Genomic DNA, 24,475 nt, shown 5'->3' on the forward strand with positions numbered 1-24,475 from the left:
GCACCGATCCCTGCGGCACACCACTGGTCACCGACCTCCAATCTGTAAAACAAACCTCCACTACCACCAAGCCAATTTTGTATCCAATTAGCTAGCTCACCCTGGATCCCATGTGTTCGAACCTTCTGGACCAGCCTACCATGCGGGACCTTGTCAAAGGCCTTGCTAAAGTCCATGTAGACAACGTCCATCGCCCTGCCCTCGTCAATCCTCTTGGTCACCTCCTCAAAAAACTCAATCAAATCGTGAGACATGATTTCTCACGCACAAAGCCATGCTGACTATCCCTAATCAGACCCTGCCTTTCCAAATGCATATAAATCCTGTCTCTCAGAATCCCTTCCGATAACATTCCCACCACTGATGTAAGGCTCACCGGCTGTAGTTCCCTGGCTTATCCCTGCTGCCCTTCTTAAATAAAGGCACAACATTAGCTTTTCTCCAGTCTTCCGGTACCTCAGCCGTGGCTAACGATGATACAAAAATCTCAGCCAGGGCCCCAGCAATCTCCTCCCTTGCTTCCCATGGCATCCTAGGATACACCTGGTCAGGCCCTGGGGATTTATCCACCTTAATGCGCTTCAAAACCTCCAACACCTCCTCCTTTGTAATGTTAATATTCTTGATCCAGGAAACAGTTCCATTTGCTGACTAAACACTTTAAACTCTGATGCCAGGTCCGATGCCTTCCAATCTATAACTGGATATCTGAAAGCCCTTGTCTTAATGATCCTGCTTTTTAAAAAATAAATAGGAATTTTAACAGGTTTTTTTTGGACACACCCTTTTCTCTGGTTTTAGACAGTTTTGTTTCCTGCAGGCCAGCCCCTTTAAGAGTAGACACCACAGCTGCTTTCTGTTTGCACAGCTCTTTTTTTTTTCCTATGGAGAGTACTGCAGCTTGCAGTACCAGCAGCTGCCACAAACAGGCTTTTCACTGTGCTGTGTACCTCCAGTGGTGCTGTTGAGTTCTTCTGTCTCTTCCTGGTTTTGGCCCTGCTCTCAAAGTGAAAAAAAACCTGGGAAAACTAAAGCAGCTATGGTTGTGCTACTTTCCAAATTTTCTGACCCGTTGCCAGATTAGTTGAAAGCTCTGATCCCCTGACAAATTGCCTATTGTACTCAGAGTTTCAACACCCCCAGGGTCCTGTCAGTAGCCTTGCTTATTGCACTGTTGCGGGGTCTACTGCCAACTGTTTCCTTGTTCTCTGTTGGTGTGTTCTTCAGAACATTGGCATGATGTAATATCTGGTGGTCTTCAGAAAATATATATTCCAAACATTGCCTCCATGTAATTCCTATGATATGTGAACTATTGTAAGACTCACGGGACTACAAGTAATATCCAAAGAAAATGTGGGTATATACAATATATATATATAAATAAATAAAAAAGATAAAAACACACACACACACCTATCTAAACACATCTCACTCTGTTGGGCTACACCCACAACTCCCTGGTTACGAGAGATGCAACATCACTTCCTCCAGTGACCTACCTTCACTTACAGCTTTTTAAGGTGCTCCGCTCTTAAGGTCGTCCCACAACAGTTCCCACACACTATTGCTTTACCTTGTTACATTTTTTCTTTAAGTACAGACAATCTGCAAAACTGTCTTTTCTGAATGCGTATAAAGATTCAAAAATTTTAGTCTATTGGACTTGAATAAGGAATAATTAAAATAACTAAAATGTATGTACTGAACCTTTGCCATTGTCAGAGGTTGCATCTTTTGCTTTTCTGTTTTGACTGGGTGATTTTTCATTTTCCTAGAACAGAGACAAAAATAAAAGTTCAAGTATATGTACTTAATGCTCAATTTTACGCAGATCATTCATGCAGCACCATCTTAGAAATGGTGATGTTTGCAGATCAGCATGTCTCTTTTTTTTTGCTACAGACCAATAATTTTGTTTTCCTGGCTGCTGGTCTGGTCTTAGTCAGATCAACATGCACATTAGTAGCATGTGGGTCAGTGAACAATATAGTTTTACCACTGTCAAATCACATATGCTGTGATTAGTTATAGTTTCGCTGACCATGAATTTTTTTTTTAGAAAAGATATGCTTATTGCTTTTTAAAACACAAATTTGGTTAATCAATTAAGACAATGATATCCACTGACTTCAACAGAAATAGAAAATCTGGTAATTTAATTAAAAACAAAATCACTGCTGACAAGATTCAAGCCAAATTTTATATCAGATGGGTTAAAAGATAGAAGGCAGACATTTTGCTATGCCCAAGTTTTTTTTAAGCAGCTCCATGATTAGAGATCTCAAAGTTTCAGCTTCAGACTTCGGGGATATTTTTCAAAAAGGTAATCTGAGCCATGCAGCATTCCTCAAAGAAAATAAAAAGACTCACAATTCGGGGAACAATCCAATAGCTCCTAGACCTTACAACATCCTGTATTTATACAGCACCGTTAATGTAACAAAACATCCCAACACACTTCACAGAAACGCAACTCACAAAATTTGATAGCAGGCTGCAGGAAAAGTTATTAGGACCAAAAGCTTAAATCACAAAAGGTAGATTTTAAGGAATGTCTTAAAGGAGGAAAGAGAGGAAGTGAAGCAGAGAGGTTTATAGAGAAAATTTCAGGGCTTAGGGTCTTGGCAGCTGAAGACGGAGCCACCAAGAGTAGAAGGATTATAGTTGGGGATGCTCATAAAGGCCAGAATTGGAGCACTGCTGCTTGCCACAGCAAAAAAATCTTAGCAATTGTATAGGTTTAAAGGGTGTTGAGTATACAGAACACAGACTTGGCATCATTTTGTACTCTAATAGGCCAGGATCTACTTGTAATGAACTTGGAGCTATTAAAGATACTGCGAAATTTACTACTTAGTAAATATTAGCATGCCGTCTAGTCAAATGACTATTTTATGGGTTTATTATAAATCTATGTATTTATATATACAAAGTGACTCTGGACAACGCAGTGGCCTGCTGACATCATCAGAGTGCTCCAAGCTCTGCACATACGCAGCCTACATCTTGCCAGGACTAAGTGGCGCATGCGCGGGATAACATCATCGCGTAGCGCCAACATCATATTGCATATCCACGCCTGCTCAGTCTTCGTGCATGCACGATAAAGCGGCATCAGGTACCCAGCCCCCCACTTGGCTGGAGGGACCGGCTGAATGGGAGATTGAGAGGCTGGAACTCGATCGCTAACACTTGCTCCCCCCCAACTCAGCTACTTGTTCCTGCCCCACGGTTTCCTCCCTCGGCAACTCGCTCCAGGCCTTGTGCTCTCTCCACCACCCCCCGCCCCTTTCTGGCCACTTCACCCCAGGCCTCGCTGCTCCCACCGGCCCCACTCCCCTGGCCGATTGCTCCCTGCTCCTCGCTTCATGCCACTCCGCTCTCCGGCTGCTCACTCCCCGCTTCCCCCTGCTCCAGGCTGCGCTGCTTCCCTCCTCTCGGCCACTTGTCCCTATGTCGCCCAGTCACCCCTCGCAGGCCGCCTTGCTTCTTTGGGCGAGTGGGGAGCTAGCGGCCGGAGAGCGGGGTGGCACAAAGCAAGGAACAATCGGCCGGGGGGGGGGGGGGGAGAATTCGAGAATTGGAGCGACTTGCTGAGGGGTGGGAGGGAGGAGAGCAGCCAGTAGCTAAGTTGGGGTGAAATCAGTCCTGGTCAGTCATATAAAATGTGGATAACAAATTGGCAGCACATTTTATACTCTGCCCGATTTTCTTCTCCATCGATTGGGGTGCCAATTCACTATCTCCCAAAAGTATCAGAACATGGAAATTCAATCATAAAATTCCTTTTGTATTTAATAGGATTACTGGAATATTAAATGGATCTGAGGATTGCATTTAGTATCCTATTCTACATATATTCTAGTATATTACTCGGCTTCCATCCAACTTAATGTAAGGTTATATAATAAAAAGCAAAATACTACTGACACTGAAAATCTGAAATAAAAATAGAAAGTGCTGGAAAAACTCAGCAGGTGTGGCAGTATCTGTGGAGAGAGAAACAGAGTTAACGTTTCAGGTCAGTGACCCTTCCTCAGAACTGGAGTTCTGAAGAAGGATCACTGACCTGAAACGTTAATTCTGCTTCTCTCTCCACAAATGCTGCCAGACCTGCTGAGTTTTTCCAGCACTTTCTGTTCTTATTATTAAAATAAGGTTAGTTTGCTAGAACTAACTAGCCATAAGCATTTCCTGTGATAAATTGAGCAGCGCCATCTTTAATCCTGGCAGCTGCCTGAACGTCGCAGACAGTGACTTTCCAGTGGAAGAGGCTGCATTGGCGCATGTGCCAGTACTGAGTCACCTAGTGGTTGCGTTGTCAGCAAACGCAGCCTATAATGTGACTCCTAGAGAAAAATACTTCAAGGCAGAAGCAAATTTCCACAAAAATAATAATTTAATACCATTTAAAATGGGCTGACCTATATTCCGCTGCACTTTCAATCATGCTTTTGTTCATCTCCCCAAATCTTTCATTACTGCTCAGTGCCTATTTCTCAAGTCCTTTTTCACAAAGGACTGAAGTTTTATATTCCTGACTACTCCAAATAGAGAAGGATGCTAATTTTTGGTACTAAAATAAAGTCATTCATTGGCAGACCTGCTGCAAGCATTGGTTCAGCACTGCTCTTTGAGGCAAGCAAAGGTAGGAAAATGGAGATTTCCCTTATGAACACTACTTGTTTGAAGTATATAAGATCCTGAATGGTCTTGACAGGGTGAATGTGGAGGGGATGTTTCCTCTTGCGGGTGAGTCCAGAACTAGGGGCCACTGTTTGAAAATTAGGTGTTGCCTTTTTAGGGCAGAGACGAGGAGAATCTTTTTCTCTGAGGGTTGAGAGATTTTGGAATTCTCTACCTCAGAAGGTGGTGGAGGTGGGGTCATTGAATATTTTTAAGGCAGAGGTAGATAGATTCTTGTTAGGCAAGGGAATCAAAGATTATCGGGGGTAGGTGGGAATGTGTAATTCGAGACAGAAACAGATCAGCCATGATCTACTAAATGGCGGAGCAGGCTCCACAGGCTGAATGGCCTACTTCTGCTCCTAACTTGTATGGTCATAATGCCTCCTCTCCCCACATAACTGGAGCTATCTGAAGGGTTGATGGGAGGGGAAGAGGAGAGAAAAAGATGTCTGGGAATTAAGCTACACTGAAAGTACTTTCTTCCAGTCAACCTACACTTCACCTGGTCAATCCCTTCTCTTTTCATATCCATCACTGTCTGGGAAATCAGACAAGATGGTGAACAAGGTCAATCTACAAATTCAGGCAATTTACAGCAAATTTAGTAAACCTATCTGCATTCAAAAGGCATGCTCAGGCACAGCAATAAGAGTGCTACTCACCTAAAAAGATTTTTAATTCAATATAATCTACTGAAGCCTAAAATTCTATTTGAATCCACAATAAAAATCAGCGAGTAGCAAGCTAAGGATTAATTATGTTTTGTTACTTTACAGAATCTTGATGGTGCAATAGCAGCAGCAATTAAAATATAACTAGGTTCATCTGGATCCCTAAAGATTGAGGGTTATGTTGAATAAGGAACAATGAAAGTAATTGAACCTCATTAAAGCAAGCATTTAAGGCCATTTTAATCTAATTCTCAACATACAAATATTTCCCCCCCAAAATGCTTACATTATTGAATGCTTTCAAACAATAACATACATTAATTCTGTGGAAGTTTATACTCCAGTTTGCTGCTGCTCTTGAAGGAATAAACCGGTCTCCACTTTTACTTGGTGACGACACTGGTGAATTCGAAGGCGTTAAAGTTCTTCTAACTTCAGATATCTGAACAAAATCCAGAAATGGAGCATGGCATTAAATTAAGATACAAAATAAATTATGATCAAAATATAATTATAAAATTAGAGATAGCATTAACTTATTCTACTGTAGCTTCAGTTTTAATTTCTTCTCGGTTTCTTGAGTTTCAGCTCATGTTCAGAAAACTAGAAGTGAAAACAACTGCAATACCAGAAATCTGAAATAAAAACAAAGTCTTGGAAATATACAACAGGCCAACATCTGTGAAAACACAAGTTAATGTTTCATGTGTTGTCAGAAAAAGGATCTCAACTTCACATTAACTCATTTTTTCTCCATTTTTACAGTTGCTGACTGACTTAGAAACCCACAGTCTTACCAAAAGTATCCATCATGCATCACCATACATCCAAACTTATCTCCTAGAGGACAGATATGGCAAGATATAATTAGATCACTTTACTTGTAGACCTATTTATTCAATGTCTTCAGTGATGTTTGGATGGACTCAGGATGTCTCCTTGTCGTTTTTTTTGACTATTGAAATGCTTCTTTTGCAGATATGATGTTGCTTGCAGCTGGAAGGTTATGGTTTACACTACTTAATACATTGGGAAAAAAAGGTTTAGCCAGTGTGATATGGTAGCAGATCCCCCTAGCTGCAGTATTCTGGCTTTGTACAGCTCGAAGAACTTCAAGAGATTGATTGGAAGATACAATGGGATCTGTCCCATTATTGATAGATGCCAACTTCTGCCTGGACACAGATCAAGAAGAAATGAAAGGCCCTTTCGATCTTCCTCCAATTATAGCAAAATCCCAATGCAGGTTAACCGTTTAGAGTATTATAAGTGTCCAAACAGACCTTCATGGTTCAGAACTGCTGGGCATGCAATGGAGGGCTTGATGTGAGAGAAATTCAAAAGCTATGTACTAGATTCAAGACCAAACCAGGAGGTACACTTATGGCAAAAACAGCAAGCAGGGAAAATGGGTTCCAGCCTATTACAAGTACACCTCATGAAGGACAGGGTTAAGCAGTTTGACGAGCACGTTTGGTACACTGCATGGCCCTTGGATGCACAAAATATTAAAGTATTTATGACGTTACAAGCTGTCAACAGATGAAGAAACTCAGACTAGGCATAACAGCTGCTAGAAGATATGATATGGTGACTGGGTATCAGAACATGTGGCATATATCAACGATTACAGCCTACCTTGATTGCTTGCCTTTTGTAACCCAGTTCTTGTTGAAATTCTGCACGTATAATTGGTGGAACCACGGCTCAATGGGACATGGCGTGTCCAAATTGTAGTCAGGAGGATCACAGAATCTGACAGCGCAGGAGGAGACCATCTAACTTGTCATGGCTGTACTGGCTCTTTGAAAGGGTTGTCTAATTTAATCCCACACTCCAGCTTTTTTCTCATAACCCTGCAAATTAGTCCTCTTTAAATACCTTTCCAATTGCCTTTTAAAAGTTCCCATGAAATCCGATACCAACACCCTTTCCGGTAGGGTGTTTCAGATCTCAACAACTCTGTGAAGAAATTTCTCCTCACTTCCACTCTAGTTTATTTTATTTATTTAGAGATACAGCACTGAAACAGGCCCTTCAGCCCACCGAGTCTGTGCCGAAAATCAACCACCCATTTATACTAATCCCATTACCCTCTCACATTCCCACCTTCCCTCAATTCCCCTACCACCTACCTATACTAGGGGCAATTTACCTATCAACCTGCAAGGCTGTGGGAGGAAACTGGAGCACCCGGCGGAAACCCACGCGGTCACAGGGAGAACTTGCAAACTCCGCACAGGCAGCCCCCAGAATCGAACCCGGGTCACTGGAGCTGTGAGGCTGCGGTGCTAACCACTGCGCTGCCCTAACCACTGCGCCACTATGCCGCCCAGTTCTTTTGCCAATTATTTTAAATCTATGACCTCTAGTTACTGACCCACTTGGCAGAAGAAATAGCTTCTGCCTGCTGGCTCTATCAAAACTCAATTTTGATTACAAGGTTAAGGGGAGTCCTAATAGAGGTAATCCAATATCTGAACCAGAAAGGTCTCCAGTACTCATGGCATTACCAATGAGCTCACAAATGGAACTTGAAGGCGTAGACCTGACACTGGTGACTGGATTCTTTGCACTCGCCTACAACTAACACAACAAGCCTAATGCGTAGAATAGACCTAGGTAAACAAAAACAATGGGAAGCAGCTTTGGTGATCTACATGGTTTAGCTTGTTAAATTCATGTAATACCCCTCCAGATAACCGACGCTTAAGTTTTCTGGAATTGAGTAAGTAAAATGTGTCCTTCCAGAGTATGTGTTTGTGTGCACATAGCTGACAAGTTCGATCATGTGAGTGTCTAAGCCAACTTGAGAAATTCAAACAATGTAGCAGACTTTCTGCTTTCCAAATGAAAAAAAATCACATACTGCCAAAAAACAGTTTTAAGCAAAAATTGCCTTTAGCCATGGACTGTAATAACATGGGCAGATTGAAATATCCTGTTAATTCAAAGTCAGTGCTTCCCTAATTCTCCAGTAAGTCAAATCAAGCACCTTAAATAAAACATTTTGTTTGGTCAAAATTCATATTCATCAATTCAAGAGATTAAGAGTATATTGCATTCTTAAAAGTTATTTTTGGCAAAGCAGCTACATGGTCAAACAAATTTGAATAAAACAAAATGTATATGAGGATGGGTCTAAGCGGGTAGTTTGCCGAGAGCCACCAGACTTGTGTGGGCCAAAATGGCCTCCTTCTCTGCTCACATTCTGTGAGTAGAAGATGCAGGAACAATCTAGAATGGCAGATTTTTTTCCTTCTCACTGTAGGGAAACACTAACCTGCTTAGCTAAGATTGGTCATTTAGGAGCCATTTATACTACATGTCTCAGTTCTGTATTTAAAGAGCGCAACATGGGGAGTAGTAGGCCATGATGCTAGCTCCTTTGTTGGTCTCTGCTCATGGAAAATGGCACTGTGCACCTATGCTTGCTCACTGGCTTCCAAATGCTGGATAAACTTGTGTTATCTCTCAATATTAAAAACTTTAAAAATGAAATTCAAACTGTTCCTTGGCAGTGAAATAGACAGCCTTGCAATTTTATTAATCCTGGCTATTCATTGAACTGCTTTTATATAGCTGACAGTGTACAAACATGGCTTGAGACATTTCACTAGAGATAGTTGTAAACTTCTTACCTTAATAAGGGCTGTAGTCAGACTGTCAACCTGACGCCTGAGTTACATAGTGATCGCCACTTACTGTACTATGTACCTAGTTTTATTGATTCCTTGGCTAGAACAAAGATTAAATTTAATACAACTTTATGACCATACCCATTTGCAATCAAGTAAAACTTACTTCCAAGTTGGACATCTAAGGTCTAAGTCACCGTTCCAGTTCATAATCCAATCTCTTTTGTATTTGTCCCATTTCTCATTCCCATGTAGAATTCCATGATGGAGCTCAGTCATAGTCTAACCAAAGATGGAGTAAAGGACTCCACGTCACCAGTGCCCTGTACATTATGGTTTCCCATTTTTCATTTTATAGATATACCAAAAGCTCCTACACAAAGTCTCCACAATGATCCTTAATTTTCATAAGAAATCGTTGAGAACTTGTTCAGTTTTCAAACCTCAGGGGAGAAGTCGTCATGCCGTCAGGTATTCCTTAGTCACTTCACTTACAAAATGTCAATGCTGGTACTTTGCTTCACCAGTTTTAAAGTTTTTTCCCGACTTATTGCTATTCATTAAATTTATTAAGGCTATAACAGATCAATGACAAAAATGTAGTCCCGAACATAATTTTGCCTACAGTATGCCAACTGGCACAAAGTAGTTCCTTGTACCTTTGAAGGAAACCTTTGTTTCTACATCATTTGAAGATAAAACCAGCCTCACTTTGACTGAACATGCTCTTAACAGGGTTACAGTACCACTGATTTTGCGTCAATATGCATCCAAAAATACATCCGCCTATACAAAAATGGCAGTATAACTGGTGAAGAACCATTAATTCAATGCTGTCACCAGGATCTTGGCGAAGTGCAATAGCAGATGTGTGAAATTCTCATACTATTTTAACTTGAAATGGGAGAACCACTCAACAGAACAAGTATAAATTTTGTCCTGTAAAATTTGGGCTGCATTTGGAGTGAGTATATTGGTTGAGATCATACAAACATACAATCGAACATACGAATTAGGAGCAGTAGGAGGCCACTCAGCCCTTCGAGTCTGCTGCGCCATTCAATAAGATCATGGCTCATCTGATTATAACCTCAACTCCACATTTCCACCTAAGCCCTTCCACCCCCTTGCTCATCAAGAATCTATCTACCTCTGCCCTAAAAATATTCAAAGACTCTGCTTCCACCGCCTTTTGAGGAAGAGAATTCCAAAGACTCATGACCCTGAGAGAAAAAAATTTCTCCTCATCTCTGTCTTAAATGGGTGACCCCTTATTTTTAAAGTGACCCCTAGTTCTAGATTCTCCCACAAGGCGAAACATCCTTTCCACATCCACCCTGTCAAGACCCCTCAAGATCTTATATGTTTCAATCAAATCATTCATTTAAGGAGTAATGGAGCAGAAACAGGAGAGGTAGCCAAGCTCATAGTCACTAAGAAACCAAGTTTCCACTCTTCCTCACTCAACCCGAGACAGCATTAGAGGTTGATGGACTGGAGTTGTTGAGGTTCAGCATAGCAACAGTTTTGCTGGCATTTCACTGGATGAAATTTTGGTACAGCCAGTGAGAGAGGCAGTGAGAAGAAAAAAATTAATCAAAAGCAGAAAAAGAAACATCAATGAAAAGACAGCACTTACATAAGGGACTGTGTTTTCATTCTGAACATTAATTTGTCGTAAAAGTCGCCGTTCATAGTCTTGATCCATAGTTAGGGGAGTTGAACTTTATTGAGGTTTAATCAGGATGTCAGTTCTGAAACCAGAAAAGAATGAATTAACAATCGAATGCTAAACATTTAACTACACGGTGCAATCTCTGCACCAATAGTAGCCATGATAAATATACACAATACAAAACAATTCACTAATTGGAATTTAAATAAATTACTATTTTGAAATTTTCAATCAGAACCTTCTGAGACACCATACTTTTGGTACTGATGGCATAGCATGAGTGTGACTGTGCATCTGTTTTGATGAATATGTGGAAGGGAAGGAGTTCAGGTAACATAACTGAAAGTCACTCTCCAAGGTCCCAACCTAGAAAGTAAATGGTCCCGTTAGTAAATATATTTTTAAAAATTTGTTTCTATCTTTTTATTTTGAAGAAAGCACCAGGCCAAACACAGGTCCAATAACTTGCACTTATATCATAGTTTTAATGTCCAAAGCACTGCAGAGGGGGTGGAGCAAAAATCAATAGGAATTGATAGGGGAACAAACATTGTGCCATGAAGGAGAGATTTGGTTGAAAAGACAGAACTTGAGAAATATTTTTTATAAAAAATATAGTCTGAGAGAAGGTGTTCCAGAAGACTGAAGCCTCTGCCAAAGGTTGTACAAAGGGAGAGGAGAGTGTATAAATGGTCAGAGTTTGATGTGCAAGAGGTGATGAAGGAATCTAGAACTGCTCATAGCTTCCTCGAACTCAGGAAAGGTCGATATCGGGTAACAATGCTCTACTAAATTTGGAATTAAAGCACTTTGTTGGGATAGTGGTGAGAGCTTAAAGCTTGATTTTTCCCAGAACAGTGCAAAAAAGGGAACTATTCTGCTATTACTGACACCACTCATTGCGATCACAGAATGCAAAAACAGCATAATTCATAATTTGTTGTTTTGTTCTTCACAGCACAAAGTCCCTAAATTGATCTGAATAGAATAGCATTCAATCCACTTGTTAAATCTAAAAGATAAAGCAGTACATTCTGTACAGCCAGATATTTTCAACTCACGCACTTCATCCAAAATTGCAAACCAGATGAGTCTCCATCACTGCACTCCAGCCCAGTTCGCTACAATAATATTGTGGCTGGTTTCCTATACAGTATTGAGGAATTGCTGGAGGTTCCATCATGCAGACGAGATGTTAAATTTCTGTTCAAGAGTACGTAAAAGATTATATGGCTCCATGGTAAAGAGCAGCCGAGTTCTCCTGGCATCCTGGCTAACACTTATCCTTCAACAACACCATTAAGGTCTTTTACTTCATTGCTGTTTTTGGCACGTTACTGTGTTAAAACTGGTGATCACATCTGCTTAGTTACAAACAGCGACAACACTGACAAAAATTAATTCACTGGCTAGAAAATGCTTTGGGATATCCCAACATGAAAGACGTTGCTACTAATTAGATCCTAGATATTAGAAGTTATGCAATTAACAGTGTTAAAAAAAACTTCCCATCACTAGTTTGTACTAAGTCAAAACTCTGCAGGCCCATCTGGCCATGTTCCACTCTCTCCAAATGCACCAATTAAGAACTACCAAGTTTTCAAATTCCTACCCGGCTCACTATACCCTGTTTGTGCAATCTTCTCTCCCACAGGTCTAAGCCCACACCCTCCACTTCTCTCTTCCAATTATTGCTTGCCTATGTTGCGCCATCGGAGACCAATATTTCAGCTTTTACGCCATTGTCCCTTGAACCATCTTCTAAAAGCACTATGTCTTGCTCTCCGCATTCAAAAGACTCTTAAAAACACACCTCCTCAACCTTGTTAACAAATGTTCTTAGGACGCTTAATTTTGTTAAAGGCAATATAGTGGATTGTTCTTCTCATATGTATTTTACTAATTCAAGTGGATGACAAGGTTCTTCTCATTTTTGGAAAAACCTAGGCAGTCAATCAATATTACAATAGTAATCCCATCTATTCAGACGAGAGAATAATGAGAACAAGTTTCATTGCACCACATTCCCGTCTCTTGAATAGAAAAGTTGAGAAAAAGTGAAAGTTGCTGGAAATTTTTTGAAATTACAGAAGATATAACATTTTAAAGCATCTGTCAACCTGGATATTTACACTGTCAACTGATGTATTGAATAATGACACATAGAAAACACATAATTGGAAGAGTCAGAAGGTAATAAGCTAATACAACAAATGTATGCAGTTCTGAACTCCAGGAAAATATTTCCATTTTGAACTGACTGATACAGTAGCTTCTATTTTTTAGAATATATACGGCAGAGTGTGAGTCTCAAGTTTAAGTTCTGAGGAACATCAACTGCTGTGATAGACAAGATCAGTATTGCTGGACACTAATCTCCAAACCAGAAGATTAACCACTGTGATGCAATTATTCCAATCTTTATAGGGCAATAATCAAAAATGTTCTTATAAATTCCACTGCTATGAAAATTACAGTAAGTGATGCAATTCATACAGTGAAGAAACAAATGGTCCTAAATGTGTAGAATTGAAGGGAACTGCATCTATTGTTTAGCCCACTCATTGGGAAAGCAGCAGGTTTCTATGTCATCTTGAGAGAGATTGATTGCTATGATTAATGAACAACTCCAATATTGTTGTATCATGCAACTATGAGAATGGTAAAGGGTCTAGCAATTCCTAAATTCCAATTTCACTACAAAATAATGGGTGTGAAATGTTGGTAATCTGAAAGACAGCACAGATAGAAAGCAGCAAATGTTGAAATTCTGAATTTACAAATCAGATTCTGTCCTTCCAAATGGGAGTCGTGTTTGGGAAGAGCTTTTTGAGCTACATAACGCTTGCGTTGTTTAAAAGATACAGAAGAAAGCAACCAGAATAATGGAGGGGCTGAGATTTTATGTAAATTAAGCATGATCTGTGAATTGGGAATAAGAAGGGTAGCTGACATGGCTGCTGTTATTGGGATTCTAAAGCAACTAGATAATGTAGACCATGAAGATTCATTTCACCTTGTCCAGAACAGTAGGACCAGAGGATATGATCTGCATTTGAAAGGGGGTAAAATTCAAAACTAATCTGCAGAAATAATGTGAGAAAGTGGTAAATATGTGGAACAGGCTTCCTAGCAAGACAGTGGAAGCAGTTAGTATTAATTTATAAAAATGCAAATTAAATAGATTTCCTTCAGTAAATATTTTGGGATACAACGAATAACTTGAGACCATGTTGTGGTAAATGTAGTCTGTTTAGGAGGAAGAGACAACTTCAATCTATGCTTCCCAATGCATTCAGCACCAAGGTTTCCCTCACATCATACTTGCTATAGACTAATCAAGAGAGTGACTGCTAGGATTAATTGATTGCCCATTATCTTTGGATCATGCAAATACCAAGAGTATAGAAGACAAACTAGAATGAACCTTAGTCTTTCTCACCTGTATCCCCAAGCAAAAAGACGGCTGACAGTTGCAGCAGATGGGAAAATTAAGATCACCCACTCACGTTCATTGTCTATTTCCAAATGCTATTGGTATCAACATACTGGTGTCAACACCAATTTCCCAAATATATTGTCTGCCTTTTTTAATGAGTTTCCTACTGATACAGAATTTTGTCTGTTGTGTGAAGACAGGCATTAAATGAGTGCTGACTCTAATTCATCTGTTCTCTCCAGATGCTGCCTGATCAGCTGAGTGTTTGCAGCTTTTCAGTTTACTGGCACCTGCTGTTTTGTTTTTCGTTCATGAGATAAGGCCTCCTCTACCTGTTCAGCTGGATGTAAAACAATAATCCCATGGCACTAGTGTCCCAGCCAACGAATCTCTCAACCAACACTACAGTAACTGAATTAATTGGTCAATGATCTCAATATGGTCTGTGGGACATTGATGTGCACAAATTGGCTGTCACATCCGCATATAATTGTGACAACATTTCATGAGTAGTTATTTTGTTGGAGCTGTGAATGGCGTTGGGTCATAGACACGCGAAAGCTACAACACGAATCCAAGCTATTTTTGATGAGTTCAAGTGAAATCGAGACACCATTGAGAAACACCTCCCATAATAGATACAAACAATGCACCTTTATGCTTGCACTGAAGTCACATTATTCTTGATTAAGAATAAAACCCAAGAGCAATCCCAACGCGTAGAATACACCTTATAAATGATTCAAAAAGGACCGAAAACAGCTGGTTTGGGTGCCCTGGATGAGGGGAAATCCGCAACACCTCGAACCATGAAGAAACTCATTCTAACCAGCCCACTGCAAGGTCGGCGTTGACCATCAGCACCTTCATAGAAAGATAATGAGATACCAGCAGCCGCCGGCTCATGCCCAACACACTGAGTGATAACACCAATCCCCTTCCTTTCAACGTACCTGCAATAGCGGAATGTCCGCCGAAACCTCTGAAAAAGGGCGTAATGAGGACTCACCGTCATATGCTGTCTGGATTTCGGCTTCTCACTGAAATGCTTTCCCTCTCCCTCCGCTCCGACTTGAACCATTCAGCCCCAAGCAATATGGCGGCCAACGCTTCCGGTGCTGCGCTCTGCAGTCCGACCGTTAGCTTTGTGACGTCACTCAGATTCAAATCACCACAGGAAGTGCGTTGTTGCCATAGCGACAGGAGCGCGCCAACAGCGCGGGGGAGGGCGCTGCCGAGTAACCATGGTAACGCGATCATATTAAAATTATATATGTAAATGTAATAGACTTTCAATGCTCTGATCCTGGGATCATTTTCTAACAAACCCTAACAGGGAGCTGTGGGAATCCATTTCCAATTCCCGATGGGGTAACGAACGGGCGGGTGTTCCGGGCCTGGTCTCAGGCATTGGGGATGGAGGTTGAAGCGGGCCCTAGCACTTCCCGGGTCACTCAACATGGCGGAGGAGACGGTGTTGCCGATGATGTTTTTATTCCTATTTCTGTTAATGAAACGCCGGGCTGAGTTTGAGAGTGTGAGCATTGAGAGGAGGAACGACGTGCAGAGGAGGCTGAGAATGAGGCAGTATTTCCAACAGCGGCAGAGGAAAATGATATTGGTAGGGGGAAAAAAAACAAAAAGAAATGTGCGCAGCAACACAAAGGCCAAAGCTTTGACTGGCATCCTTTGGTTATCCGTGCGTGTTACCCCAAATGTTAGCATTCCATTAAATCAGGGCTCGAATGAGCAAGAGAAGAACCATTCAAAGCCGTTTCTTTACTATCTTACATAGACATAGCTGAAAACCAACAGTAGCTTGTAATCCCAGTCAGATCCGCAATATTAGAATGAATGCTGTAAAATGAGTAATTTTGGCGGGCATTTTTCGATTTCGTTACTTCAGGGCGGCGAGTCTCAATGAAATTATTGATAAGTTTTAAAAAGCCTAAGATTTGAAGCACATTTAAATCTACTCATGAAAAATTTCACAATAACGACTGGAATTAAAATGGAATGATTGATTTCAATCAGGATTTTTTTTTTGTCAGTGGGTCGTTAGGACATGGAATAGCACACCGGAAAGTGAATAGGAAATAGGTAAATATTTGAAAGACAGAAATAAAATATAAGGAAAAGATAGGGGAATGACTAAGTGCATAGCTCTTTCAGAAAACCGGAATAGGTGTCGTCTTGTTTAAATTATTCAGAAACTGGGTGGAGGGTGAGTAAGTGCACAGAACAACTGGCTACTCATTTCTGACCGTAAGGGACCTGTTAAATGAATATTGGATAGGAGGGGTGCTCCTCTTAAATTGGATTTAATTAATTTATTTTTGCTTTTCTGTAAAGTATTGTCAGACCAGAATATAGAGAACTTAGTTGGCTGTACAACATGTGATCTGGAAGTAATTGATTCTGACATTGGGTGTCTGAAATAAAAATGCGTTCAGTTTCTCTGCATCAGCTTCCCTTAAATACAAAACTTTAGATCTCAAATTTTATCTGAATTTTAGCAGACTGCACCCCATCCCCACAACCAGAAAAAAGTGATTTGATATCTACTATTAGCTGTTGTGTTGAGGCTTTAATTTAACACTAGAATTGCCAAGAGTACTGTTTGATTTTTTAAAGTTCAAAAATACTTGTGCATTTAGAAATTGTAAAACTTTAAACCTTAAGCAAAATCACAAAAGCCTTGTTGAACCAGTTTGTATGCTAATCCAATTTGTTTTCCTGCTGACCAGAAGAGTTTAATTGAAACCACTGTATTTACATTTGGGATGTGGTTTGTGTCCATAGGAAATGAACATCCACACCAAACTTTAATCCTGCTGATTGTAAATGTTTGGGTGGAAATACATTGAATGGAGTTCATGTTGACCTGTAGTTAAATGTGCAAACATCCCACCCTTTTTAAATGCTTTTTATATATAATATATATACACACACAATGAAATATTGCAATGCTTACTAAAAGGGTAGAAATCTTCTTGATAGGCCCACATGGCCTTTTTCCATTGCATGATTTTTTATGCTGTTTAACTTTTTTTTTAAACTTCAAAATGTGGGCTATTGCCCTCTGAGCACGCTCCTAACTATGTAACTTTATTACATTTTCTGGTACACTTAAAACTGTTTTAAATTAGCTTAGCTTGTTTTGCTCTGGATATAATGATGAAAACCTCATGCCCGATGATGTAAAGAGAAAATTATTTATTTTAAGCCATCCTGTTAATATATCCATCCAAAAAGAAATCTTGACTACAATTGTGTTACTACATCTGAAATTTGCCTTTCTTTTTGAATACACGTGATGTTCATACACATTATGATACCAGCACACCTCATCAAGCAGGAACTAGCTGTAACAGCAAATATCTTTTGTACAATGACTTTTCACAGAATCACAGAATAATACAGTGCAGAAGAGGCCCTTCGAGTCTGCACCGATGCATTAAAGACACCTGACCTGTCTACCTAATCACATTTGCCGGCACTTGGCCCATAGCCTTGAATGTTATGATGTGCCAGGTACTTTTTAAAGGATGTGAGGCAACCTGCCTCTACCACACTCCCAGGCAGTGTATTCCACACCGTCACCGCCCTCTGGGTAATAAAAGTTCTTCCTCAAATCCCCCTTAAACCTCCTGCCCCTCACCTTATACTTGTGTCCCCTCAACTAAGGGGAACAGCTGCTCCCTATCCACCCTGTCCATGCCCCTCATAATCTTGTGCACCTCGATCAGGTCACCCCTCAGTCTTCTCTGCTCCAGCGAAAACAACCCAAGGCTATCCAACCTCTCTTCATAGCTTAAATGTTCCATCCCAGGCAACATCCTGGTGAATTGCCTCTGCACCCCCTCCAGTGCAATCAGATCCTTCCTATAATGTGGCGACCAGAATTGCACCCAGTACTCCAGCTGTGGCCTTACCAAAGTTCTGTACTACTCCAACATGACCTCCCTGCCTCGATTGATAAAGGTAAATGTCCCATATGCCTTTTTCACCACCCTATTAACCTGCCCTTCTGCCCTCAGAGATCTATGGACAAACACGCCAAGATCCCTTTGTTCCTCGGAACTTCCCAGTGTCAGGCCATTCATTGAATACTTCTGTGTCACATTACTCCTTCCAAAGTGTATCACCTCACTTTTCAGCGTTAAATTCCATCTGCCCATTTGACCATCCCATCTATATCTTCCTGTAACCCAAGACACTCAACCTCACTGTTAACCACTCAGCCAATCTTTGTGTTATCCGCGAACTTACTGATCCTACCCGTCACGTAGTCATCTATGTCGTTTATATAAATGACAAACAATAGGGGACCCAGCACAGATCCCTGTGGTACGCCATTGGACACTGGCTTCCAGTCACTAAAACAGCCATCTGTCTCCTACAGCTAAGCCAATTTTGAATCCACCTTATCAAGTTACCCTGTATCCCGTGTGCATTTGCTTTCTTGATAAGTCTCCCATGTTGGACCTTGTCAAAGGCTTTGCTGAAATCCATGTAAACTACATCAACTGCATTACCCTCATCTACACACCTGGTCACATGCTCAAAAAATTCAATCAAATTTGTTAGGCATAACCTCCCTCTGACAAAGCCATGCTGACTATTCCTAATCAAATTTTGCCTCTCCAAGTGGAGATAGATTCTCTCCTTCAGAATTTTCTCCAATAGTTTCCCTACCACTGAAGTGAGACTCACTGGTCTGTAGTTCCCTGGATTATCTCTGCAACCTTTCTTAAATAGTGGGGCCACATTAGCTGTTCTCCAGTCCTCTGGCACCTCCCCCGTGGCCAGAGAGGAATTAAAAATTTGGGTCAGAGCCCCTGCAATCTCCACCCTCGCCTCCCACAGCATCCTGGGACACAAACCGTCTAGACCTAGAGATTTGTCCACTTTTAAGCCTGCCAAAACCTCCAATACCTTGGCACTCCCTATGACAATTTGCTCAAGAACCTCACAGTCTCTCTCTCTGAGTTCCATATCTACATCCTTATTCTCTTGGGTGAAGACAGATGTGAAGTATTCGTTCAACACCTTACCAATGTCCTCTGGCTCCACCCACAGATTTCCCCCTTGGTCCCTAATGGGTCCTACTCTTTCCCTGGTTATCCTCTTCCCATTGATATACTTATAGAATATCTTGGGATTTTCCCTACTTTACCAGCCAGAGCTTTCTCATATCCCCTCTTTGCTCTCGTAATTGCTTTCTTAAGCTCCATCCTACACTTTCTGTACTCCACTAATGCTTCCGTTGATTTGCTGTCCTTGTATTTGCTAACAGCCTCTCTTTTCCTTCTCATCGTACCCTGAATGTTTCTGGTCATCCATGGTTCTCTGGGCTTGTTGCTCCTACCTATTACCCTAGAGGGAACATGTTGGGCTTGTACCCTCCCCATTTACTTTTGGAATGCCCCCCACTGCTCTTCTGTAGATTTCCCGACAAGTAACTCTTTCCAATCTACCTTGGCCAGATCATGCCTTATTTTACTAAAATTTGCTCTCCCCCAATCCAAAACCTTTTTTTGCAACTTGTCTATTTCTTTCTCCATAACTAGCTTAAATTGTACCATGTTGTGGTCGCTATCACCAAAATGCTCCGCCACCAACACATCAACCACCTGTCCGGCTTCATTCCCCAGAATTAGGTCCAGCACTGCACCCTCCCTTGTTGGATCCTCTACATATTGAACTAAAAAGTTCTCCTGTATACATTTTAAGAACTCCACTCCATCTAAGCCCTTAACACGAAGACTATCCTAATTAATGTTGGGAAAGTTGAAATCACCTAATATAATTACCCTATTATTATTTTTACACACCTCTGTGAATTGTGTACATATTTGCTCCTCAATTTCCCGCTGACTATCTGGGGGTCTATAATAAACACCTAGCAATGTAGCTGTCCCTTTTTTATTCCTAAACTCTACCCATAAAGCTTCATTTGATGCCCCCTCCAAGATATCATCTCTCCTTACTGTAGTAACTGACTCCTTAACTAATATTGCAATGCCCCCTCCTCTTTTACCCCCTCCTCTGTCCCAGCTGAAGATTCTATATCCCGGGATATTGAGCTGCCAATCCTGCCCCTCCCTCAACCATGTCTCCGTGATTGCTACAATATCACAATTCCACGTGTCAATCCTTGCCCTTAACTTATCCGTTTTGCCTGTAATACTCCTGGCATTAAAATAGAGGCCATCCATTCTGGTCTTACTTCCTTGAAACTTGCTTCCGCTGTATTCCCTCTGACTTGTTTGCTTTCCTGTATTTAGCTGTGACCCTATTCTGCTAGGAGTCTGTTTCCCCTCCTCCTGCCAAATTAGTTTAAACTCCTCCCAACAGCATTAACAAACCCACCAGCAAGGATGTTAGTCCCCCTCTGGTTCAGATGTAGACCGTCCCGCCTGTACAGGTCCCACCTTCCCCAGAAACAGTCCCAGTGGTCCAGGAATATAAAACCCTCCCTCCTGCACCAACTCTTAAGCCACGCATTCATCTGTACTTTTAAATAAAGATCTCTCTTAAATCCTGCAGTACTACTGGATGTTTAAGGAGTACAGTTGTAAAGCTATTGTTCTTTGATGTTTGCAGATGGTGATGGCACGTGGAGGTAGTAGGTGTAACTGTCGTACAAGAATCTGGTGTAAACCAAGAAGTTCGGACTGGTGGGAACGTGTGGTTATGAAGGACTTTCAGCCAAATGATTGGCTGGAAAATTTCCGAATGTCTAAGGAAACATTTTTCCATATCTGCAATAAGCTGAAGCCCATGGTTTCTCGCCGAAATACTCACCTTCGTCCCGCGCTGCCCCTGGAAAAGAGAGTTGCAGTGGCATTTTGGCGACTTGCTACGAATGTAGAATATAGAACTATTAGTCATTTGTTTGGGATAGGCCGATCAACTGTGTGTAAATGTGTAAGAGAAGTATGTCATGCCATTGTGTCTCTCTTAAAACCTTTGTATCTTAGGATGCCATCTAATCAGGAATTTGAAACAATGGCTCAGACGTTTGGGAGAAAGTGGGATTTTCCCCAATGTGTTGGCGCCATTGATAGTTGTCATATACCCATCATTGCCCCTCCACAATATCACAAAGACTACTTAAACAAAAAGGGATGGCATTCAGTTGTGTTGCAAGGTGTAGTTGACGACACTGGGAATTTCTGGGATGTCTGTACTGGTTTTTCTGGGAGTTCTCTTGATACAAAAATTCTGAGGAATTCTGATCTATGGAGAATGGCTACTGAAGGAAGGTTATTCCCTGACTGCTCAAAAAACATTGTGGGAACACCTGTGAAATACCTACTGATAGGCAGCTCTTCATATCCACTACAGGAATGGCTCCTGAAACCATATTCAGAAACAGCAAAGCTATCACAACATCAGCTCGCGTTTAACTACAAGTTAAACCAAGCTCACACTGTGATACATGATGCATTTGGACGACTCAAAGCACGTTGGCAATGTCTTCTCAAGAGGAATGACTGTAGCCTTGAACTGATTCCAACAATGATCACTGCCTGTTGCATTCTTCACAATATCTGTGAAAAACATAACGATGGTTTTAATAACGATTGGCTGGGTGTTCTTGGGCAGGAGGAATTTCCTCAGCCAAACCAAATAGTGTCAGATAGAAGGGTTGATAGGCAAGCTGAAGAAATCCGTCAGGTATTGTCTACATACTTTATGGGTCTGGAGCAAAGCTAGATTTTAGCCTTTGAATTTTAGTTTGTAATAGTACCATTTATGGAAACTGTAAATAATGTATGATGGTTTTTCAATATGGTTTTCATCACGATGACTAGGAATACCTTTATCGTATACTGATATGCTATAGCAATAAACACATAATATTATCTCCTTTCTTATTATAATGGTAAAGCCTAAGATTTGTTACGTTTACGAATGGCATCTTGCAATAATTTGGGTCAAGTTGTCAGTGTTGAAACCTGAATAGCAGCTGAGATTCATACTTAAGAATGTATTTTGTTTGTATACTCAGTTTAAAGAGTTTCAGTTTCAGTCAAGCTCGGGTTAACAGCTGCTCTCTTATATTTGGAGCAGTGTTTGTACAATTATTAGAAAAGGCCTTTAACCAGAAACTTAACAGATTAGAAAATCAAAAGACAATGAATTCTGGTGAGAATAAACTGAAAAATAAAAACAAAACGAAAAATACAAAAATTTATAAATTATCAAAGAAAAATACACAGCACATGGGTAAACTTAATACATTATAAAATTTAAACTCCGTCATTAAAGAAATGTAGGGCAAAGAAAAACACACTAGAAAGGTAAGACAGCAAAATTAGCATGAAAGACCGAGAAGTGAAACTAAGTTGGCTGAAAATAGTTTAAGGATAGAACTGATTTTATTTAAACCATCAAATTCCCAACTGCACCACTCAAAACATTGTTGTCAGTAGGTAAAATGCAAATTAACTGTGCTTGTACCATAAAAACAGTACCAGTTCTGATGAAAGGTCACAGACCTGAAACATTAAGTCTGCTTCTCTCTCCACAGATGCTGTCAGACCTGCTGAGTATTTCCAGCACAGGTTTTTTTTTCAGATTTCCAGCATCTGATAAATTTTGCTTTTATTTTGTGCTTGTACCATACTCATTTTAGACCCAATATCTAAGAAGGAAGTTAAAAACTTGATGGAAGAGTGGCAGAAATTGTTTTGAATCCCTAAGTTTTTTTAATGAGATACCTAACTGCGGGTTATCAATAAGGTTAAAGAGTATAGGAGAGAAGATCAGATAAATTAAAATCGCAGGAAAACATAGGTTAATAGAACAATTAAGCGACATGCAGTTCAGTGCAGAAATTCTGATGTATGAAGAAGTGTGAAATTCTTTTAATGGAATATAATAGAATAACGGAAAGACCTAGATACTTTAAACTTAGGAGTGCAGGTAGAAAAGGTCATAAAACACAAATGGAACACTGAAATTTACATGGCATTGAATATAAAAGCAAGAAGTGATGTTGACTTTGTAAATGGACCAGAGCTGGAAAATTGTGTACAGTTTGGGACAAAATTAACAGTCACTTGGATATGGCTGAATTAATTAAGGAAAGCCAGCACAGACTTGTTAAAGGCAAATCATGTTTAACTAAGTTGATTGACTTTTTTGATGTAACGACGATGGTTGATGAGGGTAATATGGTTGATGTGTATACGGACTTCAAAAAGGCATTTGATAAAGTGCCCTATAATAGCCTTCTTAGCAAAGCTGAGGCCCGTGGAATAAAAAGGACAGTAGTGAAATGGATATAAAGTTGGCTGAGTGACAGAAAACAGAGTAATAGCAGTAGTAAATGGTTGTTTTTTGGACTGAAAGAAGGTGTACAATGGGGTTTCACAGGGGTCAGTATTCAGACCACTGCTTTACTTGATATATATTAAAGACTTAGGCCTGGGTGTACAGGGCACAATTTCAAAATTTACAGATGATGCAAAACTTGAAATTATTGTGAACTGTGAGGTGGATAATGATAGCCTTTAAGAGGACATAGACATGCTGGTGGAATGGGAGGACAGGTGGCAGATGAAATTTAATGCAGAGAAATATGAAGTGATACATTTTGGTAGGAAGAAAGCATACAATTCTAAAGGGGGTGCAGGAACAGGGAGACCTTTGGTATATGGTTACAAATCGTTGAAGGTGGCAGGATAGGTTGAAAAACTGGTTTAAAAGGCATATGGGATCCTGGGTTTTATAAATCGAGGCATAGTGTACAAAAGCAAAGAAGTTATGATGAACACGGGTTTGGCCTCAACTGCAGTATTGTGTCCAATTCTGGGCAATACACTTTAGGAAGGACGTGAAGGCTTTAGAGAGGGTGCAGAAACAATTTACAAGAATGGTTCCTGGGATGAGGGACTTCAGTTACGGGGATAGATTGGAGAAGCTGGGATTGTCATTAGAGAAGAGAAAATTGAAAGGAGATTTGATAGAGGTGTTCAAAATCATGAGGGGTTGAGACAGTAGATCAACAGAAACAGTCTTCTTTAGTGGAGGGTCAAGAACCAGAGGACACAGATTTAAGGTGATTTACAAAAGAATGAAAGGAGACATGAGAAAGCATTTTTGTACGCACCAAGTGGCTAGGATCTGAGAGGGTGTTGGAGGCAGATTTAATTGTGACTTTGAAAAGGGAATTGGATAAACGCCAGAAGATAAAAAATGTGCATGGTTATGGAAAAGGGTGGGGAGTGGAACGAGCTGATTGGTCTTCTCACGAGCCGGTGTGGACTCGACAGGCCAAATGGCCTCCTGTGCTGTAACCATTCTGAGAGTTCTGGGCATCCCATTATAGAGGGAGCCATGGAAA

The 24,475-nt window shown here is 40.6% G+C and overlaps 2 protein-coding genes across 3 annotated transcripts in view; one reads left to right on the plus strand and one right to left on the minus strand.

The window, feature by feature from the left end:
• Window positions 1-15,242, minus strand: part of fzr1a (fizzy/cell division cycle 20 related 1a) — a 67,218-nt gene extending 51,976 nt beyond the window's left edge. The window contains exons 1-4 of one of the 2 annotated variants that reach the window (XM_068016374.1): window positions 15,125-15,242; window positions 10,641-10,755; window positions 5,680-5,805; window positions 1,711-1,774 (exon numbers count right to left, since the gene is read on the minus strand). In XM_068016374.1, the coding sequence (XP_067872475.1) occupies window positions 1,711-1,774; window positions 5,680-5,805; window positions 10,641-10,709 (259 nt within the window). In that variant the 5' untranslated portion in view covers window positions 10,710-10,755; window positions 15,125-15,242. Of the gene's footprint in view, window positions 1-1,710; window positions 1,775-5,679; window positions 5,806-10,640; window positions 10,756-15,068 lie in introns of both variants that reach the window. The other variant, XM_068016375.1, reaches the window with a different exon arrangement.
• A 169-nt stretch (window positions 15,243-15,411) lies between these two features.
• On the plus strand, window positions 15,412-21,999 carry LOC137351377 (uncharacterized). Its single transcript, XM_068015823.1, has 2 exons — window positions 15,412-15,736; window positions 20,725-21,999. Exons 1-2 carry the CDS (start codon window positions 15,575-15,577, stop codon window positions 21,838-21,840), a joined length of 1,278 nt encoding a protein of 425 aa, XP_067871924.1. The 5' UTR covers window positions 15,412-15,574; the 3' UTR covers window positions 21,841-21,999.
• Window positions 22,000-24,475: the final 2,476 nt, after the last annotated feature.

This window comes from Heterodontus francisci, chromosome 36 (genome assembly GCF_036365525.1).
Source record: "Heterodontus francisci isolate sHetFra1 chromosome 36, sHetFra1.hap1, whole genome shotgun sequence".
Lineage (NCBI taxonomy): Eukaryota > Metazoa > Chordata > Chondrichthyes > Heterodontiformes > Heterodontidae > Heterodontus > Heterodontus francisci.